Genomic DNA, 25337 nt, shown 5'->3' on the forward strand with positions numbered 1-25337 from the left:
TTGAATAAAACAGAAGGGCGAATCATGCTTAGTATAGCTCCCTCTGACCCTGGCTCTCTACTGCTCCTTACTTGAGGAGGAGTTTTTAGGTTTCAGTTCTCCTTCTTAGGTTTCTCTCCAGAGATATTCTAGAAAGTCAAAGACAAAGAGAGAATCTGGAAAGCAGCAAGAGAGAAGCCTAAAGTAGCATTTTCGTATGTACTACTTTTTTATATAAATGAAAGGACACTATACATACTGCTCTGTACCTTGCATTTTTTCATTTATCTTGGAGATCTTTCAATATCAGCTTTATGGATTTAAATTTACTGTTTTTCACAGTATTTCCTTATGTGAATATGCTACAATTTCTCTAACCAGACCTCACTGATAATTATTTAGGTTGTTTCTAGTTTTTGCTTTTGCCCACATTTTTGCAACAACCATCTTTGTACTTACATCTTCTCATGCATATATGAGTGTATCTGTAGAATAAATCTCAAAGTGTAATTGATGAGTCAAAATGTAGATCCATTTAAATTTTAGTAGATATTGTCAAAATGCCCTCCAAAGAGGCAGTATCCCTTTACATTTCCATCAACACAATATGAGAGTGTTACTTTCCTGACACCCTTGTGAGAAGTGCTCTGTTATTCTTTTTATTAGCAAACCTAAGAAGTAAAAATAGCATTTCATAATTTGATGTTTTTCTTCAACTATAAGTGAAGATAAGGCACTATTTTTTTTCTTTCAACTTTCTGCCTGGGTCCAATGCCCATTTTCCTTTGTTTTTGTTTTTGTTTTTTTCCCTTCACTTATTGCTTTGTAACAGCTCTATATACAAGCCCTTTGCAATTATTTTTCTAAGTTTGTGTTTCTCCTTTGTTATTGCTTGTAGTATTTTACCTCTTGCAGAAATTTTAAATTATTAGACAGTTGAATTTATCACATTTTTCCTATATATAGCATGAGGGTTGTTTCTTCTTAGAAAAGTCTTTCCTACTCTAATACCATTATAAATATTTTTCCCAAGGTTTCCTTCAGTATTTTCACTAGTTTGCTTTTAACTTTTAATTTTTTGATTAATGGGGCTCACTTAACTTGTTTAGTGTAAGGAGTGAAATAGCGATCCATCTTTTTTATTTTTCCCCACATGTCTATCCAGCTGTCTCAACTCCATTTCCCAACTAATAATGTTTCTTCGCACAGTTTTGAAATGCCACATTATTTGGGTCTAAAAATTGCTCTATGTATAAATTTGAAATTCTTGGATGGTAAATTGATAAATTATCTAAGTCATTCCAGGCATATCCAAGGAACCATCAAAACAATAGCATAAATAGAGTTTGCTTATCATATGCCGGGCCCTGTTGTAAGAGTATTGCATGTATTCACTCATTTATCCACAGAACCATGCTTTAAGTAAGGTAGGTACTGTTAACTCCATTTACAGACAAGGACACTGCAGCACAGAGAGGTTAAGTAACTTTCCCAAGGTCACACTGCTTGTGAATGGCAAAGCCATGATTAGAACACAAGCAGTTTGACTTCATGATTCATGCCTCTATCTGCACTCTCTGCTACCTCCACAAAACAGAAAACACTTTTGTGTGTGCTTCCTACACGCCAGGCAGTGTTCTAAGAGCTTCACATATAACTTCACTTAAGCTTCACAACAATCCTAAGATGTAAGTACTACAAATAGCCCCATTTTACAGATGAGCAAACTGAGGCAGAGTGGAACTAGAGAACAGAAAGGGAGGAAGGAATGGTGTGAGCTGAGGCCAGAGAAGGAGGAATTTTGCTGTATCTTTAGAGCAGCAAGGAGTCACAAAAGTGTTTGAAGCAGGGCTGACCTGATCAGATTTGGGTTTTGTGAAGCTCATTAGCAGCAGCTTGGAAAATGGATGGGGGGAGGAGAGTAAAGTGGTGTGTGGGAACCAGGTGTCAGGATGGTACCACAATGCAGTGACCATGTATTCCAGGTGGCCATCCAGTGGCAAGTAGGCAGTGTCCACATGGCATGAGAATCACTCTAAGGGCAGTTTCCACATGCCAGACATGGAGCTGCCTAACCTTCAAGACAGCTACTCATATAATCTACAATTTCAGAGAAAACCAAAGTGTCAAGGAGTTAAGTACCTCACCCGTACTCACTCAGATAGTTAAGTGTTTGCTTCTGACTGCTAAGCTCACCAGCCCTCTTTATTCAGACCCACAGACTGAGCCCTTCAGACAATGGGGGGGCCAGCCTGGATGTAGATTTGGTGATTCCTTCCCCATCCTCGGCTTTCTCAGAGTTTGGTAGAAATCAAGGAGATTCTGTTGACAATGTTGATAGATGAGCTGCAGATATAAAAAAAGATCTTTAGATCTTTTAAGGGTTTCTTTTCAGTTTTAGGGTAACTTTTCCTCAGACTTCTACATATTCTCCTGAAGTTATTTTGTAAATTTTTATAATTGCTTTCTGCTTCTCTGAATAAAGGGCAAGTTCAGGGTCCATTGCCTACCATACCGCTATTAATGGTCCTCTCTTCCTGCAGATCCGAGTGATGGTGGACCTGTGCAACAGCACCAGGGGTATCTGTCTGACAGGTAGGCTGGCTGAGCACTGACCAATAGCAGCTTATGTGGGAAACACATATGGTGGCCAAAGGGCTGGGGCAGAATGAACACCTAGGAACTCCTTAGGTTATAAAAATATATGTTGGTTTACTTGTATACCAGATGTTTTCAATGGGCTGAAAATCAATAGTAATATAATTTTGAAAAATAATATTTTTGGTATTGCCATAGAAATACAGCCATGGAAAGTAACTAGGTCTTGGGTAATTAGAAATGTGTGGTACCCTGAACTGAGGCCATTGATGTTTTCCTTATTTCCATTAGTTTTTTAAATGGGAAAAGAAAGGAAAAAGACCTTGCTAAATAGTAGAGAGCTCTTACCAGAAGTAATTATTTCCCTATATCATACATATTGCTTGAATGGGAAGCTCTAGATGCAAACCGCTAATTAGTTAAGAAAATACTTTTTATGAAGAGTGCTTTGTGTGGTGCCTACTATGTGCTGGGTGGGACTGGAGGTTGGTCATACTCTGTCCCCCTCCACTCAATGAATCAAGGACAAGTAGAAAGGAGGGAGGGAATTAACCTCAAGGCACATCAAGCCTTAAGACCTGGAATGGCTGATGGATGGGGCAGGGGAAGAGGGGAGTGGTCTTTTTTCTTGTTTTCTTTTGGCTGATCAAGATCTTAGTTCCCTGACCAGAGATTGAACCCGCACCCCCTGCAGTGGAAGCACGTTCTTAACCACTGGACCGCCAGGGAAGTCCCAGGGGAATGGTCTTGATGTGATTATTCCAGAGTCTCACAGAGACCGGCCTCTTGTCTCAGGGCAGGGACGCCTGCCTCCTGCCCTTCAGAAGCTCATGTGGGGAACACCTGTGCTGGCCAATGGGCCAGGGACAGAATGAATACCTAGGAACCCTTTAGGTTATGAAAATACATGTTGGTTTGCTTTTACCAGATGTTTTTACTGGGCTAAAAGCCAATTATAATGTAATTATGAAAAATAATAATATTTTCAGTATGGCCATAGTAATATGGCCATGGAAAATAGCTAGGTCTTGGGTAATTAGAAATGTGTGGTACCTTGAACTGAGACCAGTCACCCAATTCATCACCCTCTGCCCCAGCCAGGCACTAACCAGGCCCAAGGATGGGCCTACGGTGCCTGATTTCAGACACTGCATTTCCTGCCTCTGAGAAGGGGGTGTAGCATTCTTAGGAAACAGAGGGAAATTATTTTTGCATTAAACGTGTATTATGGAGAGGTCCACATCCAGAGGGCAGAGTGGGAAGACCCTGAGCTCACTCCCTCCCATGGACACACCGAAACTACAATTACTTATAGAACAACTATCTCTGAGAACCACCTGAAGACTAGCAGAACAGATTTTCTAAACTAAGAACAGAAAGCAAAGGACACAGTGAGACAGGCAGGAGTGGCAGAGACACAGTCTAGTCCAACCCACTCCCCCAGTGCAGCAACCCACACACAGGAGGGATGTCACAGCCACAGAGATTCCCCCTGAGGAGCAAGGGCTACAAGCCCCACATCAGGCTCCCCAGCCTGGGGGATCTGTACTGGGAAGACAAGCCCCCATAATGCCTGGCTTTGCAAACCAGTGAGGTTTACGTTTAGGAGAGCGGAAGGGCTGTGGGAGACTGAGACACTCCTGAAGGGCTTGCACACACATTCACTCACTCTGACTCCCAGCACAGAGGCAGCAGCTTGAAAAGTGCTTGGGTCACATGAGAAGGAGACTCATTGATGAATTTTAAGGCATGCACTGGAGGGGCAGGGATCTGGAGGGACTTGTTCTGGGGATGGAGCCACGGGCAGGCACCATTTCTGTCACTGTCCATCAACCTGACTAACACTGTGTGCCCCACCCTGACTTTCCCCTGAGGACCCACTCCAGCTGGTCCCTCCAAAACACTTTCTGCCCTGCCCCAACCGCTGGGCAGCCCTGGCTGGCACCAGCACCCCTCCAAAGTGGCTCCCACTCCAGGGGGCCAGCCCTGCACTACAGAGCACCCACAATAGTCCCAGACTGGCCTCGAAGTCAGTTGCACTGAAGGCCAGCCCCATGCATCAGTATGCCCACAGCAGTGCTCTGGTGACCAGGGGGGATTGCACCACTGAGCCCCACAGGACACCTTTCACGTAAGGCCACTCTTCCAAGACTAGGAGATGTAGCCAACATCCCTAATACATAGAAACAAACACAGAGAGTTAGGCAAAATAAAGATACAAAGGAATACCTTCCAAATGAAAAAACAAGACAAAACATCAGAAAAGGAACTAAATTAAACAGAGATAAGCAATTTACAAGATAAAGAGTTCAAAGTAATAGTCATAAAGATGCCCACTGACTCTAGAGAACAATGGATGAACTCAGTGAGAATTTCAACAAAGAGAAAGAAAATATAAAAAAGAACCAATCAGAACTGAAGGATACAATAATTGAAATGAAAAATACACTAGAATGAATCAATAGCAGATTAGAGGATGCAGAACAGATCAGCAATCTGGAAGACAGAATAGTGAAAATCACCTAATCAAAACAGTGAAAAGAAAAAAGAATTTTAAACAATGAGATAATTTAAGGGACCTCTGGGTCAAGCATACTAACATTTGAATTACAGGGGTCCCAGAAGAAGAAAAGAGAGAGAGAGAGAAAGGGACAGAAAACCTACTTGAAGAAATAATATCTGAAAACTTCCCTAACTTGGCAAAGGAAACAGACGTCCAAGTCCAGGAAGCACAGGGAATCCCCAAAAAGATGAACCCAAAGAGGCCCACACCAAGACACATTATAATTAAAATGTCAAAAGTTAAAGAATCTTATAAGCAGTAATAAAAAAACTAGTCATGTACAAGGAAACCCCCATAAGACTATCAGCTGATTTTTCAGCAGAAACTTTATAGCCAGAAGGAAGTGCCATGATATACTGAAAGTACTGAAAGGAAAAAATTTACAACCAATAATACTTTACCCAACAAGGTTATCATTTAGAATTAAAGGAGACATAAAGAGTTTCCCGGACAAGCAAAAGCTTGTAAAGGAATTCATTACCACTAAAGAGGCCTTACAAGAAATGTTAAAAGGACTTCTTTAAATGGAAAAGAAAAGACCATAATTAGAAATAAGAAAATTATGAAAGAAAAAAATTTCAGTGGTAAAGGCAAACATATAGTAAAGGTAGTGGATCAGCTACCTAGAAAGCTAATATTAAGGTTAAAAAGCAAAAGTAGTAAAATATATCTAAAATAATTTGTTAAGAGATACACAAAAAGATGTAACATATGATGCTAAAGACATAAAATGAAGGGAGGGGAAGTAAAAATGTAGTGCTTTTAGAATGTGCTCAAACTTAAGTTACTATCAACTTAAAATAGACTACTATAACATAAGTTGTTTTATATGAACCTCTAACTAAGGAGATAAAAGACCTGTACTCGGAAAACTACAAAACACTGATGAAAGAAACTGAAGATGACACAAACAGATGGAAAGATATGTTGTATTCACTGACTGGTAGAATTAATATTGTTAAAATTAAAATGACTATACTACCCAGGGCAATCTACAGAGTCAATAAAATCCCTATCAAAATGCCAATGTTATTTTTCACAGAACTGAAACAAATAATCCTAAAATTTGTGTAAAACCACAAAAACCCCAAATAGCCAAAGCAATCTTAAGGAAGAAGAACAAAGAACTTCGAACTTCCTGATTTCAAACACTATTACAATGATATAGTGATCAAAACTGTATGGTTCTGGCACAGAAACAGGCACATAGATCAATGGAACAGAATAGAGAGCCTGGAAATAAAACCATGCTTATATGGTCAATTAATTTATGATAAGGAAGCCAATAACAGACAGTGGAGAAAAGACAGTCTCTTCAATAAAATGGTGTTGGGGAAACTGGACAGCCACATGCAAAAAAATGAAACAGGACCACTTTCTCATACCATATGCAAAAATAAACTCAATATGGATTAATGACTTAAATGTAAGAAGAAAACAGGTAGTACACTCTTTGACATCAGTCTTAGTCATATTTTTTTGGCTCTGTCTCCTCAGGCAAGGGCAACTAAAGCAAAAATAAACAAATGGGACTACATAAGAATCTTTTGCACAGCAAAGGAAACCATCAACAGAACGAAAAGGCAACCAAACAAATGGGAGAAGATATTTGCAACTGATGTATCTGTTAAGGGGTTAATATCCAAAATATATAAAAAGCTCAAACAACTCAATATCAAAAAAACAAACAATTCAATTAAAAAATGGGTAGAGGACATGAATAGGCATTTTTCTAAGGAAGACATACAAAGGACCAACGGACACGTGAAAAGATGCTCAACTTCACTAATCATCAAGGAAATGCAATTCAAAACCACAATGAGATATCACCTCACTCCTGTTAGAATGACTGTTATCAAAAAGATAACTAAAAACAAGTGTCAAGGAGATGGGGAAAAGGGGACTCTCATGCCCTGTTGGTGGGATTATAAATTGGTGCAGCCACGATGGAAAACAGTATGGAGGTTCCTCAAAGATTAAAAATAGAACTACCATATGATCCAGCAATTCCACATCTGAGTATTTATCTGAAGAAAACAAAAAACTAATTAGAAAAGATATATGCACCCCTATGTTCATTGCAGCATTATTTACAATATCCAAAATATGAAAGCAACCTAAGTGCCCGCTGATAGATGAATGGTTAAAGAAGATGTGGTATATACATACAATGGAATACTACTCAGCCATTAAAAAAGAATGAAATTTTGCCATTTGCAGCAAAATGGATGGACCTAGAGGGTAATATGCTAAGTGAATTAAGTCTGACAGAGAAAGACAAATATTGTATGATTTCACTTATATGTGGAAACTAGAAAACAAAACAAATGAACAAACATAAAACAGAAACAGACTCACAGATATAGAGAACAAACAGGGAGGAAAGGGGGGTTAGGGGGTAAGTGAAATAAGTGAGGGAGATTAAGGGGTACAAACTTCCAGTTATAAAATAAATGAGTCATGGGGATGTAGTGTCCAGCATAGGAAATATAGTCAGTATTATTGCAGTAACTTTGTACTGTGACAAATTACTAGACTTATGGTGATCAATTTATAATGTATATAAATGTTGAATCACTTTGTAGTATACCTGAAACTAATATAATATTGTAGGTCAACTCTACTTCAATTTAAAAAAGAAAGAAAAACTCCTTTTACGGAGTAAATGCACAGCTCTCATGGACTTTAAAGATAACCACAAGACTTTGAAGCCATCTGAAGCTTGTGTTGGATCTCCTCAGTCTATGGCCCCAGGCTCTGGGGAGGTCCTGGTCACTTCAGAGTGCACAGTGTGTGTGGAGTTGTAAGAAACCTCTTCTGCAATATTCTCCCCAGTACCTCTCGTTACCTGCTGTGCGTTAGGAGCTCTGGTTGAGTCTGTTGAATGACTAAACCTGTGATTTATGTAAGTGATTAATGGGAGTGGTGGGCTGGTAAGAAAGATGCTTCTCTGAGGAACCCTGTGTCCAAGTCTGACTCTTGTTTGCTTAGTTTAGCCTCAGAGAGAAAAGCTATAATCCTGTGGCTTCTTAGAAAATGCTAATTGAGTTACTCAAGTCACATTTCAGCCCTCACAGAAAATTAAATATCTTCAGAACAGCTTGATCCTTTATTCTGAAACCCTTGTGGCTTAAGCACCTTTCTTCCATCTCTGGGAGTCCCTTTTCAGCGTTCCCGTGTGTGACAGTAATGAGCGCTAGAAAAATGCTCAAATGGATGGAATTACAGGCACAAAAGCCCTGTTGAGAGGCACAGGAAAAGCCTCTTCCTTTCTGATTTTTATAGTGATAGAATGAGAGCCAAGCTGTTCAGTGAATGTGGGCTGGAGCTATTAAGACCACTTAGGAGAGGCTGGCGGGATCGCATCTATGCTGGAAATGGGTTGAGGAGGTTATTCTTTGGCATCTAAAAATGCTTTTCAAATGCCAGCCCCTTCATTTTTCATGATAGCTTGAAAGTGGGCCTCCTTGTACACAGAAAGCCCTTCAATTAAAACTTAGGTGTGAAAAGTGCAAGTTGCAAGGCAAGGAGGTACCTAGGGATAGGCCAAGCTGCCTGGATTGGGGGTGGGGAGGTGACAGGACCCAGGACTGAATTGGGGAACTTTGGGGAGAGGGACAGAGAGCCTTGGTCCAGAGCTTGCAGAAAATGCCTTCAGGAAGGATTGCCAGGGCAGACCCTGGGCTTGGGGCCTGAGAACAAGATCTAGCTCCACACTAGATTCATCTTTAAAAAAGCAGGTGCATGTGACTTGAAGCTAGTCCAGCTGTGACCATGAAACCCCATTCCTGTCCCTTTCCCAGGACTCAGCTGTGGTTGCTCTGGGGACAAAGACAGATGCCGTGTAGTTTTGTGCAGCTGGTGACATCTCAGGTGAATAGTGAGGGCAGTTCACTAGCTAGAGTAGTCTGGGGTTTTTGCTAGTGCAGAGTTTGTCAAATGACATGTTTTCTGGATGCATCTTACCCCTGAGCGCAGGTTTCCTTGGGACTCCAGAAGCATGTCTTCTGGAAGAGCAGGTATCTTGAAGAAGGCAGGTCTTGGGTAATTCTTCACCTCCAGTGGCCTCCATATAGGGGCTTGTTGGAAAATCTCTAAACCATAATATTGCTGAACTGCTTGTTGCAACAGAGTTGCTTGAAATCCACAGTGCCCATTCTCCTTGCAGCCATGAGACTCCAACCCAGTGATAACATTTCTTATCCTATTTCCAGGCAGACATCAATAGTGGATCACAGTTGCTGCCGAGCATGGCCTCAGGTCTCAGGTCATTCTTTTCTGGTGTTGCAGAAAGTTGTACTAATTGATTAGAATTGGCACTTGAAATAAAACCTATTTGCTGGGACTTCCCTCGTGGTCCAGTGGTAAAGAATCTGCCTTCCAATGCAGGGGACACGGGTTCGATTCCTCATCAGGGAACTAAGATCCCACATGCCACGGGGCAACTAAGCCCATGCGCCACAACTACTGAGCTCACACACCTCAACTAGAGAGCCCGCGTGCTGCAAACTACAGAGCCCGTGCACTCTGGAACCCACCCGCCACGACTACGGAGCCCACGCACCCTGGAGCCTGTGCGCCACAGCTAAAGAAGAGAAAACCTGCATGCCACAACTAGAGAGAGAAAACCCACACGCCACAACAAGAGAGAAGCCCATGCACCGCAACAAGAGAGAAGCCCATGCACCGCAACAAAGAGCCCGCGTACCTCAACAAAGATCCCGCGTGCCGCAACTAGGACCCAACGTGGCCAAAAAAAAAATAAAAACAAAAAAACAAACAAAAAAACCTATTTGCCATCCCTACTCTACTCATTTTTAAGGTTGCCATGGTCATAATCCAAAGTTGAAACGCACCAAATAAATGAGATTGGACCAAAGCTTCAGTTTAATGGGGGCATGTGAGGAAAGATACATACTTTCCCACGTCAGGTGCCCTGGGACTGGCAGAATAGCTGGCAGCAGGGGTGGTTGCAGAGGATGGACCAGCACACAGAGGGTGGGAACTGAGGCCTCAAAGCTGTAGACAGTTCAACCTCTGGTAAACAAATGGATAGGCCACTCTCAGAACAGCTAGTGTAGCTGATGATGTTTTCACTCAACTGGCCTTACTGAGCAAACTAGCAAGTTGTTTTAGTGTTGGTGGATTCGGGCTCCAAATGTGGATTCGGGCTTGGACCCTGTCAGGCCATCCCTTAAGACAAGCATGCCTGCCTCCCAAGGGAAAGAGGGGACCACCCCCGCTCTGGCCAGAGCTCCTCTCTGGCACTGAAGCCGTGGCTGGCATGAATCCTGAGCCCCAGGGAGTCCTTGCTGGGAGTAGGAGTAGGAGAGAGTCAAGACTACAGACCTCGGAGGTGTTCCAGACCTGGAAATATCAGGTTTATGAAGTTGCATCTTTCACTAGCTCTTCCTATGGCAGCAGAACCAGGCCTTACTTTCTTTTTTTTTTTTTTTTAACATCATTATTGGAGTATAATTGCTTTACAACGTTGTGTTAGTTTCTGCTGTATGACAAAGTGAATCAGCTATACCTATACATATATCCCCATATACTCTCCCTGTTGCGTCTCCCTCCCACCCTCCCTATCCCACCCCTCTAGGTGGTCACAAAGCACCGAGCTGATCTCCCTGTGCTTTGCAGCTGCTTCCCACTAGCTATCTATTTTACACTTGGTAGTGTATATATGTCAGTGCTACTCTCTCACTTCATCCCAGCTTGCCCTTCCCCCTCCCCATGTCCTCAAGTCCATTCTCTACGTCTACATCTTTATTTCTGTCCTGCCCCTAGGTTCGTCAGAACCATTTTTTTTTAGATTCCATATATATATGTTGGCATACAGTATTTGTTTTTCTTTCTGACTTACTTCACTCTATATGACAGACTCTAGGTCCATCCACCTCACTACAAATAACTCAATTTCACTTCTTTTTATGGCTGGGTAATATTCCATTGTATATATATGCCACATCTTCTTTATCCATTCATCTGTCGATGGACACTTAGGTTGCTTCCATGTCCTGGTTATTGTAAATAGTGCTGCAATGAACACTGTGGTACATGTCTGTCTCTTTTTTTTTTTTAACATCTTTATTGGAGTATAATTACTTTACAATGTTGTGTTAGTTTCTGCTGTATAACAAATCAGCTATACGTATACATATATCCCCATATCCCCTCCCTCTTGTGTCTCCCTCCCACCCTCCCTATCTCACCCCCCCAGGTGGTCACAAAGCACCGAGCTGATCTCCCTGTGCTATGCAGCTGCTTCCCACTAGCTAGCTATTTTACATTTGGTAGTGTATATATGTCAATGCTACTCTCTCACTTCGTCCCAGGTTACCCTTCCCCCTCCCCGTGTCCTCAAGTCCATTCTCTATGTCTGCATCTTTATTCCTGTCCTGCCCCTAGGTTCTTCAGAACCTTTTTTTTTTTTTTAGATTCCATATATGTGTGTTAGCATACAGTATTTGTTTTTCTCTTTCTGACTTACTTCACTCTGTATGACAGACTCTAGGTCCTTCCACCTCACTACAAATAACTCAATTTCGTTTCTTTTTATGGCTGAGTAATATTCCATTGTATATATATGCCACATCTTTTTTATCCATTAATCTGTCGATGGACACTTAGGTTGCTTCCATGTCCTGACTACTGTAAATAGTGCTGCAATGAACATTGTGGTACATGACTCTTTTTGAATTCTGGTTTTCTCAGGGTATTGCTGGGTCATATGGTAGTTCTATTTTTAGTTTTTTTTGTTTGTTTGTTTTGTTTTTTTAAACATCTTTATTGAAGTATAATTGCCTTACAATGGTGTGTTAGCTTCTGCTTTATAACAAAGTGAATCAGTTATACATATACAATATGTTCCCATTTCTCTTCCCTCTTGCATCTCCCTCCCTCCCACCCTCCCCATCCCACCCCTCTAGGTGGTCACAAAGCACCAAGCTGATCTCCCTGTGCTCGGCGGCTGCTTCCCACTAGCTATCTATTTTACATTTGGTAGTGTATATATGTCCATGACACTCTCTTACCCTGTCACATCTCACCCCACCCCCTCCCCATATCCTCAAGTCCATTCTCTAGTAGGTCTGTGTCTTTATTCCCGTCTTGCCACTAGGTTCTTCATGGCCTTTTTTTTTTTTTTTTCCCTTAGATTCCGTATATATGTGTTAGCATACTGTATTTGTTTTTCTCTTTCTGACTTACTTCACTCTGTATGACAGACTCTAATTCCATCCACCTCATTACAAATACCTCCATTTCATTTCTTTTTATGGCTGAGTAATATTCCATTGTATATATGTGCCACATCTTCTTTATCCATTCATCTGTCGATGGACATTTAGGTTGCTTCCATGTCCTGGCTATTGTAAATAGAGCTGCAATGAACATTTTGGTACATGACTCTTTTTGACCTATGGTTTTCTCAGGGTATATGCCCAGTATTGGGATTGCTGGGTCGTAGGGTAGTTCTATTTGTAGTTTTTTAAGGAACCTCCATACTGTTCTCCATAGTGGCTGTATCAATTTACATTCCCACCAACAGTGTAAGAGGGTTCCCTTTTCTCCACACCCTCTCCAGCATTTATTGTTTGTAGATTTTTGGTGATGGCCATTCTGACTGGTGTGAGGTGACACCTCACTGTGGTTTTGATTTGCACTTCTTTAATGATTAGCGATGTTGAGCATCCTTTCACGTGTTTGTTGGCAATCTGTATATCTTCTTTGGAGAAATGTCTGTTTAGGTCTTCCACCCATTTTTGGATTGGGTTGTTTGTTTTTTTGATATTGAGTTGCCTGAGCTGCTTGTATATTTTGGAGATTAATCCTTTGTCAGTTGCTTCGTTTGCAAATATTTTCTTCCATTCTAGGGTTGTCTTTTCATCTTGTTTATGTTTTCCTTTGCTGTGCAAAAGCTTTTAAGTTTCATTAGGTCTCATTTGTTTATTTTTGTTTTTATTTCCATTTCTCTAGGAGGTGGGTCAAAAAAGGATCTTGCTGTGATTTATGTCATAGAGTGTTCTGCCTATGTTTTCCTCTAAGAGTTTGATAGTGTCCGGCCTTACATTTAGGTCTTTAATCCATTTTGAGTTTATTTTTGTGTATGGTGTTAGGGAGTGTTCTAATTTCATTCTTTTACATGTAGCTGTCCAGTTTACCCAGCACCACTTATTGAAGAGGCTGTATTTTCTTCATTGTTTATTCTTGCCTCCTTTATCAAAGATAAGGTGACCAGGGGCTTCCCTGGTGGCACAGTGGTTGAGAGTCCGCCTGCCAGTGCAGGGGACACGGGGTCGAGCCCTGGTCTGGGAAGATCCCACATGCCGCGGAGCAACTAGGCCCGTGAGCCACAACTACTGAGCATGCGCGTCTGGAGCCTGTGCTCCACAACAAGAGAGGCCGCGATAGTGAGCGGCCCGCGCACCGCGATGAAGAGTGGCCCCCGCTTGCCGCAACTAGAGAAAGCCCTCACACAGAAACGAAGACCCAACACAGCATAAATAAATAAATAAATAAATAATAAAAAAGTCTTTAAAAAAAAAAAAAAAGATAAGGTGACCATATGTGCGTGGGTTTATCTCTGGGCTTTCTATCCTGTTCCATTGATCTATATTTCTGTTTTTGTGCCAGTACCATACTGTTTTGATTACTGTAGCTTTGTACTATAGTTTGAAGTCAGGGAACCTGATTCCTCCAGCTCTGTTTTTCTTTCTCAAGATGGCTTTGGCTATTCGGGGTCTTTTGTGTTTCCATACAAACTGTGAAATTTTTTTGTTCTAGTTCTGTGAAAAATGCCATTGGTAGTTTGATAGGGATTGCATTGAATCTGTAGATTGCTTTGGGTAGTATAGTCATTTTCACAATGTTGATTCTTCCAATCCAAGAACATGGTATGTCTCTCCATCTGTTTGTATCATCTTTAATTTCTTTCTTCAGTGTCTTATAGTTTTCTGCATATAGGTCTTTTGTCCCCTTAGGTAGGTTTATTCCTATGTATTTTTTTTTTAATTAATTAATTTATTTATTTTTGGCTGTGTTGGGTCTTCGTTTCTGTGCGAGGGCTTTCTCCATTTGCGGCAAGCGGGGGCCACTCTTCATCGCGGTGCGCGGGCCTCTTCACCATTGTGGCCTCTCTTGTTGTGGAGCACGGGCTCCAGACGCGCAGGCTCAGTAGTTGTGGCTCACAGGCCTAGTTGCTCTGCAGCATGTGGGATCTTCCCAGACCAGGGCTTGAACCCGTGTCCACTGCACTAGCAGGCAGATTCTCAACCACTGCGCCACCAGGGAAGCCCTATTCCTATGTATTTTATTCTTTTTGTTGCAATGATAAATCTATTTGGATTTTTTGGCTTCTTTTTTTCCTCTACCAGCAAGGCTTTGGGAAATGTGTAGCCACTTCCTCTGTGGTCATTGCTGTGCTAAGCAGGTCACTTGGGTCAGGCAACATCAGTTCTGATACCATCCCAGGGTGAAAGCAGAGGCTACTAAAAGGAAATTAGAGATAAGCATCTTCTCCTATGACTTGGAATGGCTGTGGTGGGAGGATCCAAGGAGTCAGGTTTTCCAGAAGCCTGTAGCGTTAGCCACTGGCCAGCGCCTGCCCTTGAAGACAGGGAGTGAGACTTACACTTACACTTCTTTATTATTCACTCTCCATAACTCTGGTGCCTATATATCCTGTCTCAATTAAGATTCTACTGTTTGCTTGTAGCAGGAACCCGTTAGAGCTTATCTGAGGAAAAGCGGGTGAGAGGTTATAAATTATTAAAAAGATAGAGGGATGTGTTTGTCAAGCTGGGTTTGGCCATGCTCTGGTAACAATTAAACCTTAAAATCTCAGCAGCTTAACACAGCAAAGGCTTATTTCCCACTCCACGAAGTCCAGCGAAATTTGGGTGACTCTCCTACGCAGTTCTGGAGACTCAGAGAGCCAAGTGCTGCCGTCTCGTAGCTCCATCATCTGAGCACCAGGCACCAAGATCACTCCCAAGGGAAGAGAGGGGAACAAAGGATGGCACCCACTGGGTGCTTTAAAAGGTCAGGTCTGGAGGTATCTCACTTCCCCACCCCCACCATGGAAGGAAGGCAGGGAAACGCAATCTGTCTGTGGGTCCAGGAAGATGACAATGAAACCCAGTCTGGTGAAAACAAAGCTTGCCTCATGAGACAGAAGGGTATCTCACAGACAGACCAGGAGGGCAGGGGAAGCAGCCTGACCCAGGGGGCTGGAGCCAGGAACTGGAAAGCCACTGGGAACCCACACAGCTCCTCTCTCAGCCTTTCTGACTCTCTAGCAGACACCCAGTCCCTCATCTCTGCTTCTCTCTCCTTCATTTTCTTCTCCCTGCAGACTGACATTTTTCACTGTGCATGGCCATCCACAGACCTCTACTTCACATAAGTAGGGGCATTGTGGGTCAACTTTAGATTGCAAGGAGAAAAAAATCTAAGTGGTTCAGCTCCTATCACGTATCTACCCAATTCTAATCAACTCCAGCTAGGAGTGTTGGGTGGGGTAATCAGAGCCATTTGCAGGGCCCAGTGCAAAATGAAAATGCAGGGTCCCTTGTTCATGAAGCAGGAAAAAGGCTTTTTCCTTTCTTCCACAACCTCTCTTGACCTGCCATGGTGGGGCTTTTTATTTGCTACTTAATGTCGTACTCCTTGAGGCATGGGATACTCACCGCATGAGTACACACCCTCACAGGCACAGGGGCTCCCTGGGACAAAAGCACGCAGGGCACACACCCAACCCTAGCCTCCCCTGCACTCGAGCCTGGGCCCCCACTGGGGTGGCAGGTGGCAGCAGTCACTGGTGGGGCAGGGAGTGGGGAGGACACCTCAAGGGGCACAGGAGCAGGCAGGGGAAAATCTGTCCTGGGGAGGCAGGGAGGAGATAGGAGGCAGGACCACATATAAATCAAGACTCAAAGCCCCGGGCCATGCTCCACTGTCCCATCAGACTTCACTTACAAAGCACAAATTCAAAGAAAAAATGATTAAGATTGTCCAAACGATCTAAGAAAAAAGCAAAAAAGGTCATGAAGAACCTAGGGGTAAGACGGGAATAAAGACACAGACCTAACTAGAGAATGGACTTGAGGATATGGGGAGGGGGAAGGGTAAGCTGTGACAAAGTGAGAGAGTAGCATGGACGTATATACACTACCAAACGTAAAATAGATAGCTAGTGGGAAGCAGCCGCTTAGCACAGGGAGATCAGCTCGGTGGTTTGTGACCACCTAGAGGGGTGGGATAGGGAGGGTGGGAGGGAGGGAGACCCAAGAGGGAAGAGATATGGGAACATATGTATATGTATAACTGATTTACTTTGTTATAAAGCAGAAACTAACACACCATTGTAAAGCAATTATACTCCAATAAAGATGTTAAAAAAAAAAAAAAAAAAAAAAGAATGTCCCAACGGCAACTGCAGAGCATTTAAACCCAAGCAGGGAGCTCCCTTCTTAGCGTGCAGTCCTGTGTAGCTGCACTGCTGGCAGGCCCAGGAAACAGCCCTGCGTACAGTGTTAACATGAACGTGGCTGCCCACACGTGTTCCTAGAGGGTCTGTTATTCCAGAAGAGGAGAAGGGTCAGGAGCTAAAAAAACATCCTGAAAGATGGTTTGCTAAATAGCTAGTAGGCACACATTTGACATTTGACATTATTATAATGACTCATATTTGGGGCTTCTTCTGGGTGTAAGGGGCCGTGAGCAGCTCAATTGGCATCCCAGGATATTGGGACAGTCATCATCACTGTAGCACTCTGCTCCTGAGCTCTTTGCAACCGTTTGTCATCCTTTCTCTTCTGAAATTCTCTAGCTTCAAGGCGTGAGACCTGCTGGCTTCCCTCTTCCATCTTCAGATCACACTCTCTCTCTTTTCTGGTGCTTCTTCTATCACCTTCCTCCCTCCAGATGGGGTGTGTCCCCCTCTCTACATCCCCAAATTTGGCTCAGACATTTCACTCTTACCTGAAGGCTAGTAGCTCCCAATATTTCTAGGGTCAGGAACCCCTTTAAGGAGAGTGACTGACTCTTTTCCCAGAAAATTTTCACATCAGGTCGAGGGGACCCAGGACCACCTGCATCCCATACACCTGTGGTGCTTGGTAAAAATGCCAGTTCCTGGGCCTTACTCTAAATCCAAACCAAATCAGAATCTCCAGATGGGGCCCAGGTAACTGCATTTTTACAAGCATTCTAGTTGATTTTGTGGCCTCAAATGTGTAAAAACTGTAGCCATAGGGTATCAAGGATCTCAGGTCAGTGTCAAGAAACCCTAATCTAAACACTTCAACATAGTGATACCCTTGGCCATAACTAATGTGTCCTAAGTATACAGCTCCAGCCAGGACCTCTTTCCAATACTCCACTGCATGGAAATGGTTATTGGACTGTCCTTTTTTTTTTTAAATTAATTTTTATTGGAGTATAGTTGATTTACAATGTTGTGTTAGTTTCTGCTGTACAGCAAAGTAAATCAGTTACGCGTATACATATATCCACTCTTTTTTAGATTCTTTTCCCATATAGATCATTACAGAATATGGAGTAGAGTTCCCTGTGCTATACAGGAGGTTCTTATTAGTTATCTATTTTATATAGAGTAATGTGTATATGTCAGTCCCAATCTCCCAATGTATCCCTCCCTGAGAACTCTTGAAACCTACTATATACAGTTGATTCTTGCTTGTTTACCTTTTTCTACCAATCTGCACATCTGAATTTGGCTCCATCTGCAGTCAGGGCTGACGATTGATTGATTTCTTCTGACAGCTCTCAAAGGGCCATATCACCTCCTTACCAGGGCATGTGTGCGCCACCTGGCGGTAAACTGACCACACTGACTACAGGCTACACTGACCCTAGAAAATGCCGTGCTGTTTTCAGCAAATCATTTTTGCCCAACATAGGACTGTATGTACTGAAAGCATACCTTCAAACACGTATTCTTCCCAAGGTTTTCATGTCTGTCAAATAGGCTCATCAGTATCCAGGCTCAGTCGTCTGAGAGGCCTCCTCAGCTGTCTCCTACCCAATCAGACATGGACATGTCCTGCCCATTCTTCTGCTGAAATACCTCTCGAATGTCTAGCTCCCTCTAGAACTCTACAGTCACCAACCGCATTTATCCACAACCTTGTCCCAAACTTTAACTACAAAGATCCTCTGGATATTTTCTCCCTGCCCCACCCCCTTCCTTCCCTGTCTCTTTCTCTCTGTCATCTCACTCCCTAGTTCTATTCCATATCCATCTACAGAGAGGATATCAAACACACGCTGATTTCAGTGTCATCCCCCCCTGCTTAAGAATCAATCTACTGTAGCTCCGCACTGCCTGGCACATACCGTCTACACCCCTCCACTTGGTCTTCAAGTGCTGCTGCCCCACATCCCTCTGCCAAGAACACACTTCAGCCTCATCTCTACACACTCCAGCTGAGCCATTCTTCCTCCTTTCTCTCACCCTGAATCACGCAAGCTCCCACCCCTGTACCTTTTCTCCAGCTGGTCTCCTGCATGGGATGCCCAGCCCTCACCCCTGCAGCCATGTCAGGCCACTGTGTCTTCAGAGCCACAGCTCAAGGCTCACTCTCTCTGAGAGCCTTCTCCGACTGCCATGTGCCCAGACTTCCCTGGCACCTCTGTAGGGGTTTGCTTCTCTGTAGCTCCCTCATCTCATTGTGGTTTCAAAGTATTCACCTTCCTCAGATAGGTCGTAAACACAGCAGACACAAGGATCAAGATTTCTACTTATGGGAGGGCTTCCCTGGTGGCGCAGTGGTTGAGAGTCTGCCTGCCAGTGCAGGGCACACGGGTTCGAGCCCTGGCCTGGGAGGATCCCACATGCCGCGGAGCAACTAGGCCCGTGAGCCACAATTACTGAGCCTGCGCGTCTGGAGCCCGTGCTCCACAACAAGAGAGGCCACAATGGTGAAGAGGCCCGCGCACCGCGATGAAGAGTGGCCCCCGCTTGCCGCAAATGGAGAAAGCCCTCGCACAGAAATGAAGACCCAACACAGCCATAAATAAATAAATAAATACATAAATATAAAAAAAAAAAAAAGATTTCTACTTATGGGAAGATTGTGGTGCACACAGAAGTGCTTAGTAAATGGTGGTTTTCTTTTATATATATATATAGATATATATATGTGTATATATATATATCTTTATTGGAGTATAACTGCTATTCAGTGTTGTATGTGTTAGTTTCTGCTGTACAAGAAAGTGAATCAGCTATATGTATACCTATACCCCCATATCCCCTCCTTCTTGAGCCTCCCTCCCACCCTCCCTATGCCACCCCTCTAGGTCGTCACAAAGCATAGAGCTGATCTCCCTGTGCTATGCAGCAGCTTTCTACTAACCATCCATTTTACATTTGGTAGTATATATATGTCAATGCTACTCTCTCACTTCGTCCCAGTTTACCCTTCTCCCACTGTGTCCTCAAGTCCATTCTCTACATCTGCATCTTTATTCTTGCCCTGCCACTAGGTTCATCAGTATAAATGGTGGTTTTCTGAAGAGTCACAGGCTTGGATCTTTAGAAAGACCTACCCACTCCAATATTGGTGATTGTTATATGTGGTCCAGAGAAGCAAAAGACCCTCAACTGTTCATGTCATGACCTCACTGGCTTGTCCGAGTGCTTAAATGGAATAATTGTCACTAAGACTATTTGTGGAAGCAAAATTATTGTGTTAGATTATGTGTAAATTATTCACCTGAACCCCTTAGATCCTTGGGTAATTACACACTAAGAAAGGTATCTGTTACCTGATCTGGGCCCTCAAGTTTTCTCAGGCTATTTTATGCAACAAAATAGAGACCAAGCAAACCAGCTTCTGCTCTCAATTCCCCTTGGCGGCCTAGAGGAGACAGGCTGGCTGGATGAGCGTATTTGGGGCTGCTCCTGGGACAGCTGGATCTCAGCCATGCAAAAGCAGCACTTCCTGACACCTACCTTTGCCAGGGCTGCACTAGTGCCCACCCACATTGTCACCAAACCTCATTTAATTAAGTTGATTGCTTGAGAGATGACTGATTTATGAGTCTATAGTGAAGCCACTTAGAAATTATTCTTAGTCCATTGGAACTTAAGCAAAAGTGGTTTTGATTGGCAAATGGGTCTGTGTTGAATTGTTTTTTAGAATCTTTGGGCAAATATACTGAGTTCTAAGTAAAAGGCATGGGCCGGTTCCTTAGGGCCCATAGATGGTTAGTACGTTTTAAGAGGGGGAAGGTGCTCTTTGTTTTTTGGGTTGTGGTGTTGGCTTCACTTTCTTCCATCTGTGGTTTACCATCTAAATTTTTTTTTCTGTTGTAGGACCACCTGGCCCAGCAGGTAAGGACCCATGGATTTTTCCAAGTTCATGGGAAGGATATGGGTGGCTGGCTCCCCAGGATCACTCAGAAGGGACTGAAGCAGGGAAGGAAGAAGAGTCTGAAGGCAGCCTTGACTATCACTGTGTCCCCCTCCTTCTCTCTGCCCCAATCACCAGCTCTCCTGTTCCCTCCCACTTGAGAACTTGCTGTCACCATTCCCCACCTGTCACTGCTTCAGGCGGGGGCAGGGAAGGTAGAGAAAGAAAGGAAGAAGCAGGAGAAGATCTGGAAGAGGCGTCAATGCCTGGCCAGTTTCACTGGCTAAAGGAAATCATGTTAACTTCTGTGAAGATTTTTTTAAATGTTCCCATTTCCCATGTTTTGATGCAGGACCTCCAGGAATTGGTGGGTTACCAGGACACAACGGATCAGATGGACAGCCTGGTCCCCAGGGCCCAAAAGGCGAAAAAGGAGCAAATGGAAAAAGAGGAAAAATGGGTATTTTGTCACTCTTCTAATTCATTTCCTTGTTTTTTGTCTCTATTATTGCATTTTGGATGAACCAAAGCTGGTGCAGTGGGGGAAAAGTGCTGCATCTCTGAATGCAAGGCTGGTTAATGCTTGCCTGGAAGCTGCTGTGTTCTGGGGCGGCAAGGGCCTTCTCTTTGGTCCAACCCCGATAAGATTTATATGCAGTCTGCCTGAGAGAAGCAGTATACCTGAGAGCTGATGTCCACTCCTCTGCTTGCTCTGATGCAGACAGACAGATGGAAGGGGCAGGAGTGAGCAGTCCTGGGGAGGGCCACTACACGGGCTGTGAAGGCTGTCTGTGCTGGTACCCCAAGTTCTTTCAAGTGTCGCTCCTGCCCGACCCTCTCACTGCCTCCTCCTGCCCAGCAAATTTTTATGTTTGACTGAAAATCAGTTGACTGATATTGACCCCTAGGTTCTCCTGGCTGGAGGAATCACTAGAATGATTTGAGTAGGAAGGCAGCATCCAGGCTGACACTCAGGTTGTGTGGTCCCAGCTGTCAGGGTCTCCTGTCCAGGGGTCACAGGACTATTAAGAAGATGTGGCTGGCATCTCTGAGAGACCTCCTCTGCCCTGCTGTGAGTGGTGGCATTGCCACCACCCAAGCAAAGACCTGGAAACACCAAGGTGTCAGATGTGTCAGGGAGCAGTGACCAGCAGGGGCTCAGCTAGGGCCTGGCAGGGTCTGGGGGTTGGAGGCTGGGGCAGGGCGAGTTCTGAGGGGCTCTGAGCACCAGTCCTGGGAAGTCCATGGGGAAGGCCGGGGCAGAGTCACCTGAAGAGAGCTGGCACATGGCACAGTGGAGGCGTGAGGGCAGGGGTTAGAGACTCCTCAGGGCGCTTCGAGGAAGGCCTGGTTCTTAGCCGCAGCTGAGGGTGGAGGCTCCACCGACTCTCTTATTTATTTTCAATCTCTTGGTTACACTGCCCCAACTCACCTGGACAGGCCCCAGGTTAGAAGAACCACTAGAACAACTCTTCCAGACAACACAGGAACCCCTTCCAGTGTTTCTGCTCTTAAACAATTTGAGTGAGAGCCAGTGGAAAGGGAGAAAATTGTTGAGGGGCTCTGCCACTTGCCAAAAGCCTGCATACCTGTGTTCCCAGGGGCAGCCTCTGTGAAAATGGGCCCACGCAGCCCATGTCAACTCCGTCCCCAGAAGTCCAGCAGTTACAGCCAGAACTGCAGAGCAGAATGGACCCTTACATGTCAGATAATAACTATAATTATAAATGAATATCAGCATCAATTAATGATGACCGTCAGTGTTCAGGCACTTGGTTTATCCCAGAAAGACCCCAGAAATGTGATCTGGTCCTGAGGATTCAGTAATGAGTATTATGAGAGCCAACAGTGAGGGGGAGGGACCACCATACAGCACTGGATGTGGGTCAGGTGAGAAAGGGGTAGCTCCAAAAAGGTCTGAGACAGATCTCTAGCTTTGAAGAGATATGCTTAGCATGCAGCCCACAACCCAGTGAGGGCAGAAAAGAAAAAGTCTATTTATTTCTATAAGACGTATTTATGTGGCAGGTGTTACTCTAGATGCTGGAGATCCAGAAATGAAAAAGCTGACAAAATCTCTGCCCTCATGAGGCTGACATCCTAGTCTGGGCAGATGGACAATGAACAAGATAAATAAGTAGAATATATTGTCTGTTACGCGGTGCTAAGTGCTAAAGAGAAAAATAGAGCAAGGGGAGGGGATAGGAAGTGTGTAGGGTGGGGCGTGACTGTAGACTGGGAGGCCAGGTGAGGCCCCCTGAGAAGGGACCTTTGAGCAGACACCTGGAGGAGAGGAGAGCGCAGGTGGCGGACTGTCTGGGGGAGAGGGTTCCAGCGGAGCCTGTAAGTCCAGTGTGCCTGCAGACGCTGAGGAGCGGCAGGGAAGCCAGCGTAGCCGGACAGAAAGGATGAGAAGTGAGCATGGTCAAGTTGAAACCAGAGAGGTAACAAGACCGAATCAGGTTAGCCCTGAGCATTTTAAGAACTGGGGTTTGTACTCAGACACCTGCCCTGCACACCTCATTGGCAGCCACACAAAGGAGCCTGCAGGAGGGAAGGGAGGAGGCTTTGAAAAGGCTAGCTCTATGAATAGGTTGTTGGAAGCATTGCTCAGCCCTCGGCCAGCTCAGACTCTAGCCTGGACCATCCGACTCCAGAGCAAGGGCTGTGCTGTCCCGGTCACCCTGCCAAAGCCACACAGCTATGCTTTCCCTCCCCTGCTCCCTTCCTGAGCCCAGGGTGGATTCCCATCCCACCCAGCAATCAACAGAATTGCAGGGAGTGGGAGGAGGGACCAGAGCTGGCAGGGCCACAGAGGGGAATTGGCTCTATTCTGGGAGCCATGAGAAGCCACGAAGGGGTTTCAAGTAGGAGAGTGACATGATCAGATCTGCCTTTCTGTAATACCCCCGCTGCTGCTGGTGGGGGACACACTGGAGCGAGCGCACAAGTGCTGCTGTTAGGGAAGCAGGGCAGAAGCTACTCAGCATGAGGGCGGAAGGGATACAGGTGGGGTGGGCAAAGGCCGATGAGCTGAGTGATATTTGGGGGTGAAATCAACAGGACTTGGGGGAAGGTGGATATGAGAAGGAAGGGGAAGGGGTCACCAAGACTGACTGTGAGATTTTCATCCTGCCTGACTGCTCTTCCCTGAGGTGAGGGGCCCTAGACTGACTCAGGTCCAGGGAGACAGTCATGGCTCAGCATGGGATGTGCTGAGTTTGAAATACCTTGAAACATCCAGGAGGAGGTGTCAGGGGGCCTTGAATATGCAGGTCTGCAGTTGGAGAAGACCCCGGGGCTAGAGGTATACATTAGGGCGTCACCCAAGGCAGTGGGCTTGTGGGCCAGGGTGCAGTCCCTTAGGGAGGGAGCTACTAGCAGAGGAGAGCCTGGGTCAAGCCCTGAGAAGTAACAGCATCTAGTGACCAAGTAGGAGGGGAGGAGCCAGCAAATGAGGCCAAGGACAGACTGAGCAGCAGGAAGAACACGAGGAGACGATGGGAACATTCATCAGCAAATACTTACTGAGAGGGTTCCAAGTACTAGTGGGGAAACAAAATAGACGTAGCCCCTATTGTGGAACTTTCCATCTTTGGTGGGGAGGCAGACATAAATAGTCAACACAAATACATCTGTAATCACAATGTGAGGTGCACATTTGAAGGAAAGAACAGGGTGTTATAAGCTACAGTGCAGAGAGGGCGGGTCGGGAGGTAATGTCTGAGGTCAGACCTGAGGGATGAGGGCGAGGCAGAGGGTGGTCCAGGTGGAGTGCACACACCTGCCAAGGCCCTGCTGGGGCAGCTGGGGGAGGGGGCATGCAGCAAGGTGAGATGGGAGGCGGGGACCAGGCCCTTCCAGAGCCTTCAGGTTAGTGGTCTGGGTCTCTCTGTCAGCCACAGGGTCTCATGCAGGATGTGACTTGCTGGGCCAGGGTCATGGCTGTGGAGAAGGAAGGGCCGTCATTTCAGCTGAGAGTTCCAGGATCGTTAGTGGTTTGCCAGGCAAGGGGTGGGAGAAGGGAGGAGTGGGTGTGCATTCCAGAAAGAGGGAACAACAAGTGCTATTACCAAAATCAGGAAAAAGAGACTGTGTTCCACAGAGATAGGACAGGGTTAGGCTGGACCGTGCCCTCTAGCAGTGATCCTCTGAACAATAGTAAATAGCTGACATTTACTGTCAGGCACGCTACCAAGTCCTCTCTACACTCACCTCATTTAGTCTTCACAACAACCCCAAGGAGATGGGTATTTTTACCAGCCGTATTTTTCCCAGATGAAGAAACCTTATCTTTCTGTTTTCCAAACAGGTCAGGCCCACCCTTGTCCCAGGGCCTTTGCACTGCTGTGGCCCGGCCCTTCTTGAGGCCCGTCCTTCCCACAGAGCAGATCTCAGCTTATAAGTCACCTCCTCTTCAAGATTGTCCCTGACCTCTGTGTCTGGCACCTGCCTCAGCAACTCAGTCACATTCCCTGCTCTTTTCCAATAACATATCCCTCCCTGAAATTCTCTCCCAGCGTTGCCTGTTGATATGCTGATGGTCTGACTCCCTAGGGAGAATGTGAGGTCCTTGAGAACCAGGCCATGTCACTCTCGCTTAGACTCAACCTCCAGAGCCTGGAACAGCCAGCGAAAGAGGGCAATCAAGTCATGGTTGAACTAATGGACATAACTTGTCTAATGTCCAAAAGCTAATAAGTGGAGGAGGCGGGACTTGAACCCAGGCCTCTCTGACTCCTGGACTCCTGCTCTTAAACACGACTGCACTAAACGTCTAGGCTCGAGTGGGTTGGGCCCAAGCTGTGAGAGTG

The 25337-nt window shown here is 44.8% G+C and overlaps 1 protein-coding gene across 1 annotated transcript in view; it reads left to right on the plus strand.

The window, feature by feature from the left end:
• Positions 1-25337, plus strand: part of GLDN (gliomedin) — a 69023-nt gene that overhangs the window by 27746 nt on the left and 15940 nt on the right. The window contains exons 2-4 of the mRNA XM_068551618.1: positions 2523-2574; positions 20487-20504; positions 20876-20983. Coding sequence (XP_068407719.1) covers positions 2523-2574; positions 20487-20504; positions 20876-20983 — 178 coding nt within the window. The remainder of the gene's footprint in view (positions 1-2522; positions 2575-20486; positions 20505-20875; positions 20984-25337) is intronic.

This window comes from Eschrichtius robustus, chromosome 1 (genome assembly GCF_028021215.1).
Source record: "Eschrichtius robustus isolate mEscRob2 chromosome 1, mEscRob2.pri, whole genome shotgun sequence".
NCBI lineage: Eukaryota > Metazoa > Chordata > Mammalia > Artiodactyla > Eschrichtiidae > Eschrichtius > Eschrichtius robustus.